This window comes from Eubalaena glacialis, chromosome 12 (assembly GCF_028564815.1).
Source record: "Eubalaena glacialis isolate mEubGla1 chromosome 12, mEubGla1.1.hap2.+ XY, whole genome shotgun sequence".
Lineage (NCBI taxonomy): Eukaryota > Metazoa > Chordata > Mammalia > Artiodactyla > Balaenidae > Eubalaena > Eubalaena glacialis.
The window spans coordinates 27076683-27095357 of NC_083727.1; the positions used below are offsets into that span (position 1 = coordinate 27076683).

The 18675-nt window shown below is 43.3% G+C and overlaps 2 protein-coding genes across 2 annotated transcripts in view; both read right to left on the reverse strand.

The window, feature by feature from the left end:
- Positions 1 to 643: 643 nt before the first annotated feature.
- SLC35D3 (solute carrier family 35 member D3) lies at positions 644 to 2932 on the reverse strand. The gene is made up of 2 exons (XM_061207536.1): positions 2494 to 2932; positions 644 to 1473 (listed from the first exon to the last, which is right to left on the reverse strand). Exons 1-2 carry the CDS (start codon positions 2930 to 2932, stop codon positions 644 to 646), a joined length of 1269 nt encoding a protein of 422 aa, XP_061063519.1.
- A 7487-nt stretch (positions 2933 to 10419) lies between these two features.
- The window catches only part of PEX7 (peroxisomal biogenesis factor 7), a 90033-nt gene continuing 81777 nt past the window's right edge, over positions 10420 to 18675 (reverse strand). Inside the window, exon 10 of the mRNA XM_061207171.1 lies at positions 10420 to 10861. Within this exon, the coding sequence (XP_061063154.1) occupies positions 10793 to 10861 (69 nt within the window). The 3' untranslated portion in view covers positions 10420 to 10792. The remainder of the gene's footprint in view (positions 10862 to 18675) is intronic.

Here is an 18675-nt window from a genome sequence, read left to right on the forward strand (position 1 = left end):
TTTAAACTTCATGATTAAAGCTGAGGATTCATAGTTTCAAAATAGCTTTAACATTTTCTACCAATATATAATAGAATAATACAATAGTAGAGCACTTATATATTTTTTAAAAGTGAGGAAATATTAGAGGAAACATATTTCAGATGACTATAAACAGTAAACATCAGTTCAGTGTATTTAAAAATGTCATTTCAATAATATACTCTTCCCAGCTGGCCATAAAAACTATAGTTCTAACTATCATCAAAAAGGTGCCCCTGCATGTAATCTTTGAGTTTACTAAGCGCTGCCATCATTTCTACACTCCATCTTTGTAAGGGGTGGTTGAAGGACTCTTGGTACGTGCAGATATGTGGTTATGGTCATAATGACAAAAAATGTGCCAGGAGTCTGCAGCCAGAAACCCTGCCTTAATTTGTTAGTCACCTTCACATTCTTTTGTCTCTGTGATGCCTCGGCTAAACTCGCGCTAAATAATTCACACGCCCTTGCTAATTTTGTTGCTGTCAGGCGTTTCAGCTTCTGTCTTTGCCTCCCTTCCCCACTCCTCAAAGCAAAATATTGGGCGGCTCCTCATTAAAATATGTCATCTCTAACATAGAAAATAAGTGTATGTACATATATACATACATGCATTTCCTTTTCAAGGACTGGGTAGCTCTTCATTTTCTATCAAATAATCCTTTTTCATATACTTGGCTCCCCTAACTAACCTCCACACTTCGAGGTAAGTATCCTTTAATGACCTCTTGCTCACTTCTTCAGGGCTGTCTGAGATCTGCGAGCTCCCAGCCACCAGCGGGACTCCTCTAGGGCTGCCCCTCGCCTCTTGCCCACCCTGCTGAGTGGAGCCACCTGCTGCCTTCCCACCTTCTGACCCGCCATTTCCACCCTCCGCGGGCAGCTCCTCCAAGCCGAACGGCAGCTGGTCTCCACTTGGCTGCGCCTCCTCTCCCCCAGGCTGCGTCTCCAAGTCCTCGTAGTTGCTTTGCTTTCTGGTTTCCAAAAATTTGGCCACGCAGTAAATGATGGAGCCCAGGGTGTTCACCACGACTCCGGCAATGAATAGAGAGGTGGGCTCCACATCGCTGAAGGCCACCATACCCACCGTGATGGTGGCGATGCTCTTCACCACCCCCACGAAGCTGGTGGTCACCGCTGAGTTGATGTAGGTGCAGTGCAGCGTAGTGAAGTTCATGGCACAGCCGATCAGGATGCAGGCCACGAAGATGCACACCATGGCCGGGTCCTTCCAGCCGGGGAAGGTCCAGGCGTGGATAGAGTCGCTGCTGGCGAAGGAGAAGATGACCAGCAGCGGGGTGGCGGAGACAGCGATGACGTACTGCGCGGTGAGCGGCCCGTGCTCCGTGTCGGCGCTCGCCTTCTGGATGAGCACCAGGTAGGCGGCGTGCACCAGCACCGCCAGCACGCCCGTTACGTACCCGATGGGGTCGCCGGTCAGGTCGCCGGCTCCTGGAGCGCATCAAGAGGACGGAGGAGCCAGGGCAGGAAGGAAAAAGAGAAGACACCGGATTGGCAAGGGTGGGTACCCACAGGGGCAACGGCGTCGGTTGGAAAGTAGACAGGGTTCGCGCCCCAGCTCTACCCACGCTTATCAAAAGGAAAAGCCAAGTTCAGTCAATGCCCAGTTCGAGGCAGGAGAGGCGCGCCTTCCCTTCCTTATCCCCGGGGGTCTCCCGTCTACCTCTATCCAAGACAGAGGCCCAGGACAGCGCAGATGCCCTCGGGGTAGGCGCTGTGGCTTCCCGAGCTGGCACGGATGTCACCCAGGCACGTGGTACGCCTGTCGCCTCCGTGGGGCACCAGAGGAGCGAGCGGGTCCCGGCTAGTGGCTTCTAACCGCGGGCGGGCTGGGAACCGGGCGAAGAACGCCCTCCCCTCGACCCTCGAATGAAGGCATCCCGCTTCGCCAGCTCCCATCTCGCTCAGTCCTCCAAGCCCGACCCGCACGGGTGTCAATCCAGTTGCCTCTGCCTCGCGCCCGCAGCCCCCCGCGCGGCGCCGGAGATCCCAAGCTAGCCCCGGGGCTTCAGCTTGGCTCCCGTCGTCCCTCCCTACTCCGGCCCCGAGTGACCCAGGGAAGTTCACGGCCCCCTCCTTCCGTCTTGGTCTGGGGACTCTAGCTCCCAGGCTCAGGCGGCTCTCCCACCCCTCCCGGAGGAAGGAACGAATAAAGGGGGAAGACGGAAGGGGGAGGGCGAGAACGGAAGGGCGATACGGAGTGAGACGGGCGGGGGTCGGAAGCCAGGACGGGGGGGGAGGGGGCTCTGAAAGGGGGAGGCCGGAACCCTGGGGAAGGCTCTGCTGGGTCTCAGAAGTACCGTTTTCGAGCCGAGCGACCACGTTCAAAGCTTTCCGCCTCTCTCTGCCTCAGTCTCCCCATCTGGAAGTGAGCGCTTTGCCCTAAGTGATCTCCGCGGTCTCTGACTGCTGGGGTGGGGCGTACCGGGGGTCCGCGCGGGTCCCGCTCACCTGCCAGCGCCGCGCCGCAAGTGGTGATGAGCACGGCCGCGAGCACCCCCGGCGAGGGCGCGCCGTTCTTGAGCACCAGGACGCCGATGAGCATGGTGACCAGGGGCAGGCAGCGCTTGAAGACCACGTACATAGGCAGGCTGAGGCCGCGCAGGGACCAGAGCGTGAGGCTGGACTGCAGCGTGGAGAGCACGGTGACGCCCGCGAAGGAGCGAGCCAGGCTCAGGCCAAAGGGGGGCACAGCGATGAACCCGAGGCGCCGCAGCAGCTCCAGGCTCAGCGCCGCGGTGGAGCTGGTCAGGCACTGCACCAGGGTCAGGAAGGTGAACTGGTAGCGGCTGATGAGGAACTTGAGCAGGATGTTGAGGGAGCCCGAGAAGACCCCGTGCGCGATGGCCACCGAGATGCCCAGCACGCGGCCCCGGCACAGCTGCCGCATCGCGCCTGCCCCGCCGCACCCGGCGGTGGTGGAGCTCCGAGACCTGCGGAAGGAGAGCGGGGAAGAGAGCCGGGAGGAGCGGAGCGAGGGCGGCAGGGGTGCCCGCCCAACACCACGGCGAAGGGCAGGGGGCGCCGGCTCGGCTGAAAAGGGCAGCTCCAGCCAGGCGTCCTCGCGGCTCTGCGGCTCCGCGTCCGACTGCCCCGCAGCTCCGGGGAGGCAGTGACGGGGGCGGGGGACTCCGAAAAGTGGCAGGGGTGGGGGGCTGGTCTGAGAGGAGTGGCGGGAATCCTAGCGACAGCGATTTGTAAGTAGGTGACGAGCTGCGTTGGGTTGTGTCCCGCGCGGTTTCCCCGTCAGGGAGGACGCTCTGCGGTTGGAAGCCCCGGCAGCGGCCGCAAGCGGGACCGGACCTGCGCCCCTCGGGCACCTAGCACCCACCCGGGCGGGCTCTCAGGGCGCGGTCCGCTCTTCTCCCGCATGGCCAGCGGCTCCCGCTTGTCCTTGCTTCCCGGCTCCGAGCTGAGGGGCGCGGGCTGGGGGATCACGGGCACAGCTAAAGATTTTAGAAACAACTGCGTTCCACGGTCGGGCACCGTTCATTAGCCGCAACAAGTGACGGCTCCCTCAGGCCCCTTCCCCCTGAGCTGCAGCGGCATTTCCACCCACGGTTCCTCCCGGCGCAGCCGCGGGACCCTGTTCAGCTGCCGGCCAGGGAAGGGGGAAAAGGTCGGTGCCAGCGGGCTGCGGGGCTCCCGGACGCTCGGGCGCCAACGCCCCAACATCGAAGGAGCCCAGGGCCCCAGGCCGCCGCCGGGACGTGCTTTATTTAGAGCGGGAAGCTGGTCCCTCCCAGTCCCGGGCGACACGCTCTTCTGTCTATGCGCCTGCCGCGGAGGGACCTGGAATTACGCTCGCGGCTAGGGGCGGGGGGAGGTTCCCGGGGGCGCCGTGGCCTCGCGGGGCAGCCGAGCCTGGGGGCGGGGGCAGGGACACCTATTCCAAGTGAGGCAAAGATGTGAAATAAGCAAAACAGCAGAAACTAAGTCCAAGTAGCCTCTACTAGTTCCGGAGGATCGCCGGGGCAACGGTTCCCAGGGGCGAGCGGGGAGAGACTGGCCGCTTTGGGGAATGGGGTGTGGGCGGAGGCAGGGGAGGGAGGGCGTGGTCCCAGGGGCGGGAACCCGGACGTAGAGCCGAGACTGGGTGCAGCTTTCTCTGGATGCCCTGGAACCGACCGCCACCTGCGGAACCGTCACGGGCCGCTTTGGGGAGGACAACCCCTACCTCCTGCCTCCCCGGCCCAGGGCATGTCTGTCTCCCACAGGACTTGTGAACTGTTTACTTCTTACTTGGCTAAGAGTAAAAAGAATGAAATTCTTATTTTCTGAAGGTGCAAGACTTCTGTGTCCCTACGATCTGAATTTCGTTCCCTGGAAAGTAATGTCCGGACCCGTAAACTCGGTAGCAACAGCCGGTTCGCTCAGTAGAGGTCACCACTAAGAGTCAGCACAGTTTAGTTTTCGCGCTGCTTAAAAATTACCGGCTTGGCCAGGGTTCGGGAGCGAGGAAGAGAGAGCGAGATCGCTGCGCCCTACCTCTCTTTTCCTTCACTTCTATTACCCACCCACCCCGACTGGGATCCCAACCTTCTAAGCACCACATTGCCCTAATACACACGGTACATTTCCCTACTAATTCTTTTGTTTTCTCCTCCATATTTTCACTTCTGTGCTAAACGCAACGCTTCCAGGCCAGATGTTGAAGCCGCGATTATTATTGCCGCAGCAGCAAAATAACAGTTTACATCGGGGATTGGTAGCATCACTGCAGTCCTTCATCTGGGTCAGCTTTGTGTGTGCTGGGAGCTCACTTTGGTGGGAGAGAGCTTGGTCTCGACCAATCCTCCTGCTGGTATGCCCAGGGCCTAGTAGGGCCCCCAGAGGTGGGCACTCAAGAAAATGCTTGCGGAATGGCCCCCTGTGGCAACTGGAAAGCATTATACTGAAAACTGTGCTTCCGGTTCCCTGGGGAATTCTTGGGTTTTGTAGCTACAAGCTATGGTTACACTCTACTGGCTATTTCAGAGACTCTGTTTTTCACGTGTTGATGTTCTTCCTTTAGAAAATAATGAGGTTTGAAGCAACAGTTGAAATTTATGTTTATATGTGTGGTATAAGCATATATTCATAGTACACTCAGATAAAAACTTTGAAAATTAATTTTTTAAAGACAGCATCAGCAAATAACACATTTCTACTTCTGGGGACTGTTCCAAGTAAAGAATGGTTGTTTTAAGCCATATTAAGTGAATATAAAGAATTGTCTGCACAGACCTAGTTTTGGAATGATTCATTTCTGCCAGCAATTATAATTGCTTCCATTTGTGATACTAACATTAGGTAAAAGATTTGGGGCTGATTCAGCTACCTTGCCCTTCTCATTTAGGCAAGAATATTTAGCTTAATGTTTGAAACCTACATTGGCATGAAACAGTACATTTTATCCATTTTACTGCATATAATTTTTTCCATTAGGGCTTTCATTTAAAAAAAAATTTAATACCATCTCCCACACCAGTTACTAGATAATCTCCTAAAAGAAAAATGGGAAATCTTCTAAGGGAAAATGGGAAAAATAAGAATACTATGTTTAGCAAGGTTAATTGAACACGAATGTAGATCTGAAGGTCAAAAAGCTATTGGACCTACTGGTATCAAGGGTCAAGACTCAACCTCTATTACCTTTGGAGCTACACAATAAATTTTGATGGCATTAAATAAATCCTTTAGTTCATTCATTCAACAAACATATATAGAGCTACTATTTTGTACCAGGCGGTCTGTTAGCCACAGAGGATTCAAAGACGAGCACTCATCTTAGTCCTTAGGGATTCACAGGGGGAGGTGCGGCAACACAATGACACTCATGCAACAGTGGGGGCTTGTGGCAGAAACAGGAGTGCTGAGGAGGGCAATAACATCAGCTTGAGAAGGGTATCAGAGGAGGATTCCTGGAGAAGGAAATATGGTCTTAGTTCATTATTTTAATTGTGAAAGTAATACATGCTCATTATAGTACATAAAAGGAAAACAAACTTTGTAAGCAATAAGTGAACATGCTGTCTTCAGTATTCCCCACCCCCAGACCCACTACACGGAGCTGGATACTGTTAAGAGTTCGGCGTGAACCTTTCAGTTTTTCTTGTGCATATATGTATACATACATAATTCTCCCTTTAAAAAAAAAATAAAATTAGGATATCATACACATTTGTCTATAAAAGCATATTGTGGTAACCAGCCTCCAAGAGAGTCCCCAGAGATGGCTGGCTTCCTCATATTTACACTCCTGTTAACCCCTCCCATGTTGTACAACAGTCGGTCTGAGTAACCAGTAGAACGCAGCAGAGGTGATGGCGTCACTCCTGAGATTAGTGTGCAGAAGACCGAGGCTTCCATCTTGAATTTTCTCTTTCTCTTGTATCATTCAGTCTGGAGGAAAGCCAGATGCCATGTTGTAGGGACACTCAGCCAGCCAGTGGAGGGTTCTACACAGTGAGCATCTGAGGCCAGCTAACAATCACGTGAGTGACTTTGGAAGCTGACCCTTCAGCCCCAGTTGAGCTTCAGATGTCTGCAGACCTAGGTGACGGCTTAACTGCAATGTCATGAGAAAACGTAAGCCCAAACAATGCAGCTAAACTACTCCTGGATTCCAAACCTCTAGAAACTGTAAGATAAATAAATGTTTGTTTCTTTAAGCTGCTAAGTTTTGGGGTGATTTGTTACACAGAAATAGATAATACACATATCAGTAACAGTCTGTTTTTCCAGGTCAGCACACAGAGTTCTACCTTATTCTTTTAAATGACTGTTCTATCATATAACCTTTCTTCTCCAGACAGGCGTCTAGGTTTTACCAAACACTGATGTAATGATTACCCTTGGAAATTTGTTCTTAGACACTTCTGTAAGGATTTGGTGGGTACAGGCAGGGAATCCTAAAACTGAAACTGCTGGGTCAACGGCTAATTTAAAACCTTTATTGCCAAATTGCCTTCCAAAAAGGTGTATAACAGTACTTTTGCTTTAGCCAATATTGGATATTATCAATATTTTAAATGTCTGCCAAACTAATAAGCAAAAACATTCTTTGTCATCAATGAGACGAAGTTCAACTAAGTATCCTTTTGAAGTATATTAAATATTTGTTTTCCTATTGATATCCTTTGTTGCTTTTATGTTTGGTTGTCTTCTTAGTGATTTTTAAGAGCTCTTTATAAATTCTGGATATTAAATCATTTGTTACGTATGTTGCAAATATATTCTTCCAATATGTCTTCTTTTAGCTTTGCTAAGAGTGTGTTCTGCTATTTTAATTTTTGTGTGTTGTCAAACTTTTTCTTTAGTCATTTCACATGACTTTCAAATAAATGATGGGTAAGAATTTGCCAAGCCAAGAGCAGGGTAATGCAGGCACATGGACTACCTTAAGCTAAGATAGAAATGAAAACCTGCATTATTTACACAGGGAGTTTGTGAGCACACTGGTGTTGCTGGAGCACAAAGTTCGTGACAATGTGGAGAGAAGCAATGCTGCAGAGAGCGGCAAGGGCTAGCCCCAGAGGACTTTGGCTGCCTGGTTAGTGAGCTTGAACTTTTTCCCGTAGACGATCCTATAAGCAGAGAAAAGTTTTACACTGAAATTGATGTAGTCAGATTGCATTTCGGATCAGCTTCTGGCAGCTGTGTTGAGGAGGATGGCTCCGAGGGTACAGAACTTGAAACAGACACAGCACTGAGGAAAGCTGCTGTGATCGTCCAGAGAAAAGCTAATGATGGCCTGAACGAGGGCAGTGGTGTTTGGATTGAGGGGAAGAGACAGAATGGAGAAGTATTTAGGGTGTGAAAGGGATAGGACTTAGTGACCTATTTGATGTGCCTTGGACTTGAGAGGTGGGAATAAGGAAAGGAACAAGGATGGCATTTAGGTCTTTAGCTTGAGCGCCTGGGTGGACAGTATTGACAACAAATGAAAAAAGCATGTGCAGGAGGAGCCCATTTGGTGAGCAAGATGAATTTGGTTGAAAGAAAATGAGTGCAAAGGCTGAGGGAGACCCAAGTGGGGAAGGCAGGAGATTTGGGAGTAGTCAGTATGGAAGTCAAAAACATGTAAGCGGATTATCTCTTTCAAGAAGAGGCCAGTTAAGTAAGAAATTAATGAGTTCATTGCTGGAAGAGCCAAATTATAGCTAAGATATACAGAGAACACTCACTGCCAGAGGCAGAAGGGACAGCTGGCTCTCAGCCCGGGTCTCCCTGGGGGTGATATACCTTAGGGTCACCCCAGACCCAGGGTCAGCTTCTTAGCGCTTTAGACTTGGAAACACAATTTTGCCAGTTTTCTCAGGAACGATCAGGATCTAGTCACCAGAATGTCCCACAGCTTTACTATTTCTCAGTGGACCAATTTCTGTTATTCCTAGGAAAAGGTGGCCACACGGCAGGACCAGATCCAGTCATAGCAGATTTCAAATTCCAGCTCCATATTTCCTGGCTACTATGACTCCCGAGAGCCTTCGTTTCCTTGTCTGGAAAATGGGAGGGCTTCCTTGCAGGGACGTTATAAAGATTAAAGGGGATTAGATACAGAAAGCATCTCACGTAATGCCCAGATCACAGAAGATGCTCAGTGACCTGAGCTCCCCTTTCCTGCATCCACTCCTCAGTGCTGTGTTGTCACTGCAGGTGCAGGAGGAACTTGGGGAGGCAGGCAGGATGAAACCCAAGAACTCAGTTGCCAGGAGACAAATTCTAATTTTCCCAACTAGAAGAATGAGGACTGGTTGTCCTCTAACGTCCAGAGGCTGCTCGGTTTGTGAATTACCAAGAATTCAAAAATCGTGTGCATTCCCTTTCAGGACACAATCCAGCTCCTTTTCCTCTAGTTTGCCAATCCTAGCTCAGGGAACTCACTGAAGAAATGTTCACCCACCCTCCTTCAGATTGAGAGACTCCAAGCACCTGAGTTAAGCATTATGAAGTTAGGGTTCTAAACATCTCTAACATCCCTGAAATAGAGGGGAAATAAATCAAGAGAAATATTAGTTTTTAAATCACAAGTATTTGTTTCAAATGATACATGGTAGATTATTTTAATAAAATCTCTTGCATTCTAAAAGAAAAATAAGTAATTTCATTTCACTGTAAATATGATCTGGGTTAGGTATTTTAAAAGGTCTATTATAAATTCTGCCGATACAGAGAACATTCACTGCGAACCCACTTTTACTGAACTGCATGCAACACAAAGCAGCTCTATGAACCAACCTAATCATCGTGACACATCGCAGGATGTGTTTGAGCACCTTGTTCCTTACACGACATTCATGTAAAGCAGTGTCCTCTCTGTGGGGGCCTCTCAAAAACAATTAGCACTGATTGGTCTAAGAACTGAAAAGAGTTATACTTTCTGTGAGACCATCATTCATTTGACAAATATTCATTGAGCACTTTCTATGTGCCAGGCATGGTGCTAGGGCCAAGCCAGGGACTAGGACGAAGTCCTTGCCCTCAGGCCTTGGGCAGCATTGTGTACTTGACCAGACTTCCTCATTTATGCTGCCAGTAGCAACTTTCTAGGACTTTAAGGCATATATTTTCAAGCCCACTCCTGGCTCCACTTTATGTCTCGTTTTGTTCTTGTGGTCTTGTTTTTGTATTTTGTAAGCTGTCTTAATCTTTTTTCTGTAACAAGTAAACAGGGAAATATGTAAATTAGACAATATACATATATTTACATTTATTTTTGTTCTGATTACTACAAGTATATTTTGCTCTTTAAAAAAATCTCAAAAACTTGTTAAAAATTTAATGACAATTTTTGCCATTTATAACACATTTTATTTTAATATTATATAAAAACATAAGTGTTATGCAAGGTTGTCTATTCTACTAATTTTTCCCTTTTAACCTAATTTTTTATAGGTCATCACACCTAAAGGTTTTTCAAGACTTAGGGAGGTAGTAAGGAGGGTTTATAGCATTATTTAGGGCTTTCATTACTTAGTTTCAAGGGTAATTGCTTGAAACCTTGGTGGGACCTAAGACTTTTTGCCCAGTGACCAGTTTTTAAAAAATTTGATTGTAGAGAAATAGGAAGAGAGACATAGGGTCATGGGTATAATACCTAAAAATATTTGAATAAATGTAAAATATATGTAAGCTCTTAACTCTCTGAATCCATGTTCTTAAAGCATGACAGACACCAGTCCTTGAAAGAATCTCATTCATTCCGTGTGTCAAGCACACAGTAGATGCTCAATAAATAACTGCGGAATAAATCAGTGATTATTAGAGCCCTGTTACTGAACCACAGATATATCTATATTATATAGTGTTATATATATATACCATATTAGAAAAAGTAACCTTGTTGGGGGTGTCATAAAATCATAAATGATCAAGGGATGCAGTTTATTGTGATTTTTATCAACAGCAGTGATTATATTTTCATCAAAAATATCAAATTAAAAATGAAATATATCACTATCAATATAATCTATAGATCTCTCATATTTAATCCATTTTATACTAGAAAGGTTATATTTTAATAGACACTACAAGATATACCATAACTTCAATATTTCTTAGGATTTTAAGAAATATGGCTTATGTACCAGGCTTAAATAGTGAGCCAAAGTCTTTATCAGCTTCCTCAAAACTGATTCCAGAATAAATTTTTAAATTTTGAAATCTGAATAGTATATAAAAACATAAACTCTATGTTATCAATCATTTATTTCCTATTAAGCAGTTCTTCAGTCATATCCTTTGTTTCTGAATGGAGTAGTTTATCTCAAGCAGGCATGGTAAGACAAATAGGATCATATATCTTTATTGTTTCATCCCAAGCACAGTCAGCCACCTGAAAACAAAAAGGAAACATAATCTACAAATGTTCAAAACTGGCAGAAAAGCCTAAGTCTTTTAGAGTGTAAGTAGATCATCCACCAGGGAACATCTCTTTAAATAGGAAGTACACAGGGACACGTTTTTGAAAAAAGGTCTATTTTCCCTTTTTAAGATACACTTCGGGGATTGGTTCCAATTGATTGAAGTTGCCTGTAAGGATTTCCTGCCAGAGCTACATAATTCCCTACAGGTCCTGAGATAAATGCTGAGAAGATACATTCCTAAACTGTGAACCAAGGCACCATACTAGCTATTGTGGGGATAAAAAAGGAGGAAAAGTATAGCTCTTGCCTTCAAAGAATGGCTCATTCAAAACCAGAAGCGGAAAGTGCTCTAATAGAGAGTCTCAGGAGAGGAACTCTTTAAATCCAACTGGGGCAGTGTCAGAAGATTTCACAAATGCCGTGGCATTCACACTGGCCCTCTTTAGGGGCAGACATGGCAGATACGGACATTCAAGTCCAAAAAGTCACATAAAAACATGAAGGGAAGATAGTTCATGGTGCTCAGGAACTGTGTGTTAAAAATTTGGTGAGTGTAGCAATGTCTCAGGGTATAAGATTACTATATAAAATCAATCATATTTCTGTATACTAGCACAAAAAAATTTTTAAATTACAATCAAAAAATTCATTTACAATAGCATCAAATAACAAAATACTTAGTAACACATTTAACAAAAGATATGCAAAATGTCCACACTAAAACACGGCTGAGAGAAATTAAAGAAGGCCCAAATAAATGGAAAATATACCATGTTCATGGGTTCAGTATTTAAGAAGTTAATTCTCCCCCCAAATAATTTATAAATAATTCATAATCCCAGCAGGCTTTTTAATAGAAATGGAGAAGTGACTTTTAAAGTTTAAGTAGAAAGGCAGAGGACCTAAAATAACCACAAAAATCTTGACAAAGAACAACAAAGTTATACTACTTACACTGTCTGACTCAAGACTTATCATAAAACTACAGTAATCAAGACAATGCAATACTGGAATAAGTATATACAAGTAGGTCAAAGGAACAGAACATACTCAGGAAGAGACCCCACACTTGGACAGCTGCTTTTCAACCAATGTACCAAAACAATCCAACAGGGAAAGAAAAGTATTTTCAACAAATGATGCTAGAACTGGATGTCCATATGGAAAAAAATGAACTCAACCCCAACTTCACACCATAAACAAAAGTTCATTTGAGATGGATGGCCCACAGACTGAAATATAAAAGCTAATGGTATTAAGCTTTTAGAAGAAAACACAGGAGAATATAGTCTCAATCTGAAGGTAAGTAAAGATTTCTTAAACAGGAAGCAATAACCACAAAAATTAGATAACTTAGACTCAATCAAAAATAAAACTTTTGCTCATCAAAAGACACTGCTAAGAAACCGAATAAGCAAAACACAGAGTGGGAGAAAATGTTCACAAAACATATCTCTGGCAAAGAACTTGTATCCAGAATATATAAAGAACAACTATAACTCAATAATAAAAAGACAACACAAATAAAAAATTTTTTTATTAAAAGATAAAAAAAGATATATGAATGACCAATAAGCACATAAAAATATTCACCATCATTAGGCATCAAGGAAATGCAAATAAAAACCACCATGAGATACCACTACTTACTCATGAGAATGGCTAAAATTTTAATTTTAGATAGACAATATCATATATTAGCAGGGATGCAGAGCAGCTCCAACTCTCATACCTTGCTGGTATAACCACTCTTTGGAAAACTGCCCATTCCTTATAAAGTTAAACATATACCTAGTGATTCCATTCCTAGAGGGGTTTCCAACAGAAATGAAAACATCTTCACAAAGCAATGTATGCAAGGATGTACACAGCAACTTCATTCACAATACCGCGTAATTGGAAACAACCAAAAGACAGACAAAAGAATGGGTAACAAATTGTAGTAAATTCACGAAACAGAATGTTGCTAAGCAACACAATGGAGGGAACTACTGATGGGCACGACAACGTGGATGAATCTCACAGATAATAAGTGGAGTGAAAGAAGCCAGAAACAAAAGAGTACATTCAGGAGATTCCATCATGTAAGTTCTAAAACAGGTAAAACTAATCTAAGATGAAAAAAAAAAATTAGGGCTTTGGTTTGTTTTGTCTTTTCAGCTGGAGGGAGGGATGGAGCCAGGGAAAGTCTGGAAAGGGGTACAAGGGAATTTTGGAAATGTTTTGCAAATGTTTTGTATTGAGATGGGATGTAGATTACACGAGTGTATCTGTCAAAAACCTATATCTAAGATTTGTACATTTCACTGTATGTAAATGATACCTAGAAATAGTAAGAATAATAATGACAACCACAATAATAGCAATAATAATAATAATAATGAATGAGGAGTGAGACATGAGTAGAGGAATAAACAAGAATGTTGATAATTGTTGAAGCTGGATAATGGAAGTGCATTATCCTATTGTTTGCTTTTTATACGTTTGAAATTTTCCACAATAAAATAAGAAGAAGAAATGAAAAAATGTAGATAGTAACATGAAGGATGAAGTAGCAGGAGAGGGATTTGACCAAAGTTATTTGCACTGTATTTCCCGTCCTTTAATGGTTGCAAAGGCTGAAAGTTATATAAGTAAACTCACAGTCCTGGTCCATCTAATTACCTGGCTGTCACTACAGAACACAGGAACTGCTCAGATTAATCAGAACATACTAACTCCTTATCATTCATTAACAATACCTCAGATCAGAATCCAAGCTAGAGAAAGCATTAGAGACCTTTTAGTCAAACTTTTTTACTTTAAGCATTAAAAACCAGACTCTTCAAGATTTGGTTGCTACCCACTTCTTTTATTCTCACTGCACCAGGCTCACACACTCAAATCCTGGCATCTTGTTCATGCCTCTGTGCGCTTATCCTCTCACTGATCCCCTCCCCTGAATAACCTCTTTCTCCTTCCCTTTCCCTCTGCCCCTCACCTTGTTTTGCCTGGAGATGACACCTCTTTTGGGAAGAATCCGTTTAAGCATTACCTCCTCTGTGAAGTCATTCATTGTACCTATAATAATCAGCTGTGCTTATTTATTGACGCATATGTCTTCAGCTCTTTGAGGGCATGGACCATGTCATGGTCCATGTCATAACAATGACTCAATGAGGATTAGCTCAAAGAATGTATTTTATAGATTAAGACTGCAGAGATTAACTTTTTCTCATAACCACACTAGAGCAGCAGAGTTGGAAGCAGAACCTAAATCTGTTGAGTCTGTCCACTGAAAACAGTGCCTCACAAAAGGCCAACTGACCCTCATCTGCCTAATCCTGCAACTGTAAATTTTTATACCACGGAATACAAAGATCATTATATAAATTTATCCGTCTCATCCATGTATATTATTTTCCAAGTGCTGGGCCTTTCTGTATGTTAAGTGTCAACTATTATGGAGAAGAGAATCAGAGAAATGAGACTTAAGCTTCTAATATAAGGTATCCGTAAATTACCTTTCTGAATCCCTATTTAGCACCCTTCAATCCAGCTTCTTAATTACTCAGAACTTATAACTAACAGATGTCAAGGCCACTGAATCAGCAAATGTTCATAATTCTATACCACATTAATTGGTCATATGAGAAAGACCTAAAACTGCAATGATACAGAATTATGAATAGACTGACTCAAATTAATGCAAACACTATTTCTCCATTAACTAATTAATTAAACCCCATCTAGTGTTATAAGTTTTAAAAAGCTAACAAATAAAAAAATAATAATAAGGTAAGGAGCACTTTAGTAAACTAACAATGCAGCTCCAGATTCTCTAAGGAAGGCACTGTAGAGACTTCCTGGTAAAGAAAGGTGACCGTGTGGTCGCTGTGGGTCTGGGGTTAGGGGGCACTCGTTAATTACCATCACCACTCCAATGGCCTTAAAGGCATTCTATAACTTAGGGTAAACATGGGGCTTTTTCTTAATTTCCCATACTACCTATCTGAGGCCAGCCTAAAAGACATTTAAAAACAAAAAAAGACTTTGCTAAAACTAAGGGTTAACAAAAAGACCAAAAAATAAACAAGCAGATGACATGATGATAAAAAATCTGCTTTACTGGATGAGATCCACTCATTGTTTTAGCTTGCCAAACACAGCAAGGGATCTTTCCCAGGTCCCATCCTGCTTCTCTACAACGAGCCATCTTTCCCTCCCATCCCCGGGAATGCACTCCTGCCATGAAGACTCCTTCAAGGCCAGACTCAGCTAGAGAATGAGAAGACGATAACAGGATATCTCCTTTCTCATCTACCGAAGATCCTCTTTCTCCATTTCAGTCTCCTATATGAGGACTCATTTCTTTGCTCCTTACCTTGTTGTCAAGAAAAACTGTGAAAGATTGCAATCAGCAAAAAGATTGCTAGGTGTTCTTTCAGCAGAATGCTGGCACTGTCCTAGAGCCCCACAGGGTTACCTGATTCTATAGGGGTCTATGCCTTCCAATGTCTTTGACTGGATTATTTTACAACTCTAAAGTTATAGAAAACTGATAGTAATCAAATGATTCTCAGCCATTAAAATTGCAAATGAAGGTTGTCCTGTGGAGACGCAACCGATGCCTCATCCTGTCTCCCAAGAGATGATTCTAATCATTAAATGTTACTGCCTTATAGATACTGACCAGTTCTGCACCTATTAGTAAATTCATTTTCACATTCAGCAATTGCCTATATGTGTTTTTTCTTAGGCTCCTTTGAGCTAGTTGTAAAATCCTTCACAAGTTACATAAGGTCTTTGACACATGTTCATGCTATATTTGTATGAGAGCCATGACTGCCATTTTGAAAATTATCCTTTAACATGGCCACAGAAAAGCCATTTCATTAAAAGAACACACATGAAATGGGGATAAGGGGCCGATAATTATACTAGGAAAAAGAGGCTAAGAATAACTGCTAAAATGGGGTATGAAACTGAGCTCTATCTCCACCTTCTGACAACAAAGCTGACAAATGCAAACAATAATGTAAGATAAGCAAATAGCATAATAAATTTACCAGTTCATCAGGGGAGATAAAGTTTTTTCTAGAACTTGACTATAAGAGAAATATATAATAATATACCTCCACTACAAAAAGCATTAAATACCAAAAGAGTGGATTTACAAGAGATACACGTCATTCTTCACATGGCTGTTTTTAAAATAAACATCCCAACCCTCAATTAAGACAAAAGCATACTATTAAACTGTAGTTTCCTAGAGGCATTTCTATTGGGCAGTAGTTCTCAAGCTTTGGCGTGCATTAGAATCACCTGGAGGGCTTGGTAAGACAGATGACTGCCATCCTCATAGCACTGGTCCTCAAGGTGTGGTCCTGGGAGCAGCTTCATTGGTATCACCTAGGGCTGATCTACAGCCTGGGGTCTTTAAACCAAGGTCCACATATGGGCTTCAGAAAGTCCACAACGCAACATTTTGTGGGCATATACATTTTGAGGGCAGGGGAGGGGAGAGAAAATCAATCATTTCCTTCAGAGTCTCAACCCCTGGCCCTCCAAAAGTTAATCCAGAGCATTCTCCAGCTGAGTATTATAAATACGTAGGGAAGATTCTAATATGCAGCCAGAAATGAGAACCTCTAATATAGAACCCCTGATATACAGTCCTCCCTTAGTATCTGTAGGGGACTGGTTCCAGGACCCCAACACACACCAAAATCCATGGATGCTATAGCCCCTTATATAAAATGCTGTAGTATTTGCATGTAACCTATATACATTCTTCCATATACTTTTAAATCATCTCTAGATTACTTATAATGTCTAATACAATGTAAATGCCATGTATATAGTTGTAAATACAATGTAAACGCTACAGAAATAGTTGACAGTGTGTGGCAAATCAAGTTTTGTTCTTTGGAACTTTCTGGAATTTTTTTCCCCTAATATTCAATCTGCAGTTGGTTAAATGTGTGGATGGGGAACCCATGGGTACAGAAGGCTGACTGTATATCAATTAACAGGACTTTTGTCCTGTGCACTAACCTGGAGTTCTTTGGGAGTACTTTATGTGCAGGAATTTTTTGTTGTTGACTAAAAAGAAATTTAGCATTATTCAAATAATCTTCTAAAGGAAAATTTCTCTTCCTTTCTTGAGGAGAAAGAAGAGGTTAATTTGCCACTAATACAATGGAAAACACCTTGTGCCATATTTTCACATTTTAATTTAGAATCTAAGCTTCAAATCTGGTAGGTTGATATGTGGTAGGAAGACTGTGAATTGGGAGGAGGACTAAGAAAGAAGAAACATGACTGAACTATCTTTAAAGAAAAACACTAGTCCTACCTGAAGTGTTCTTAACCAAAAGTTTATGTAGCTTCCTGATCTTATTCTATTGATACATAAGCAAGTATCCAGAATTTCTACTTAAACGCATTAGAAAATTTTATTACCCATTTAAACTATGGTTAATAACAATATTTTTATTTTACTCATTTTATTTGAGATTTGTACCCTGGTGAGTTCTAAATGGGCTAAAACCCACAGGGCCAAATTAAGGAAATGCAGATTTTTAAAAAATCTGTTCTAAAGGGAACAAATGGAGCAAAATCTTTCGGGCATCAGAGCTGAGCACATTACCACACTTGCACAATAAATTAGGCTCTATGCTTTATGACAACTAAGAAGAAAGTGACAGTATTCTGGGCAATATAGCTTCTGTTTTCTAACAACATTCACATATGGATGTAAACACTTTTGTACAACTAAACCTAAACAGGATCTTTTTAGAGTCAGTGATTACATATCTTGAGCAAATCTGTATTCCTTGTGTTTTGTATATAATAAACCTTTAATAAATGTTTGTTGAATAAATAAATGAATGAATGAATCCATGTATGAGCAGTGATTTTCCTCCTCCAAAGATTTTCTTGAGTAGAGCCTCAAACATGGTAACGAGCACCTAATCAGGTGTGAGGTCAGAGATCTGGGTAAAGGCAAAAAGTTTTATAGGATTTGGGGGATAAATGGAATTTCTGAGCACCATGAATACAGGTATACCTCATCTTATCGTGACTCGCTTTATTGTACTTCGAAGATACTATGTTTTTTATAAATTGAAGGTGGCAACCCTGCATCAATCAAGTCTACTGACACCATTTTTCTAACATTTGCTCACTTTGTGTCTGTGTCACATTTTGGTAATTCTTGCAATATTTCAAGTGTTTTCATTATTACTATATTTGTTATGGTCATCTGTGATCAGTGATCTTTGACATTCCTATTGTAATTGTTTTGGGGTGCCACAGCTGTGCCCATACGAGACAACAAACTTCATCAATAAAATGTTGTTTGTGCTCTGACTGCTCCACCAACTGGCCGTTTGCCCCATCTCGCTCCCTCTCCTCAGGCCTCTCTACTCCTAAGACAGGTCAATTAACAACCCTACAATGGCCTCTAAGTGTCCAAGTGAAAGGAAAAGTTGCATGTCTCTAACTTTAAACCAAAAGCTAGAAATGATTAAGCTTAGTGAGGAAGGCATGTCAAAAGCCAAGACAGGCCAAAAACCAGGCCTCTTTCACCAGTTAGCCAAGTTGTGAATGCAAAAAAAAGAGTTCTTGAAGGAAATTAAAAGTGCTACTCCAGTGAGCACACGAATGATAAGGAAGTGAAACAGCTTTATTGCTGACATGGAGAAAGTTTTAGTGGTCTGGATAGAAGATCAAACCAGTCACAACATTCCCTTAAGCCAAAGCCTAATCCAGAGCAAGGCCCTAACTCTCTTCAATTCTA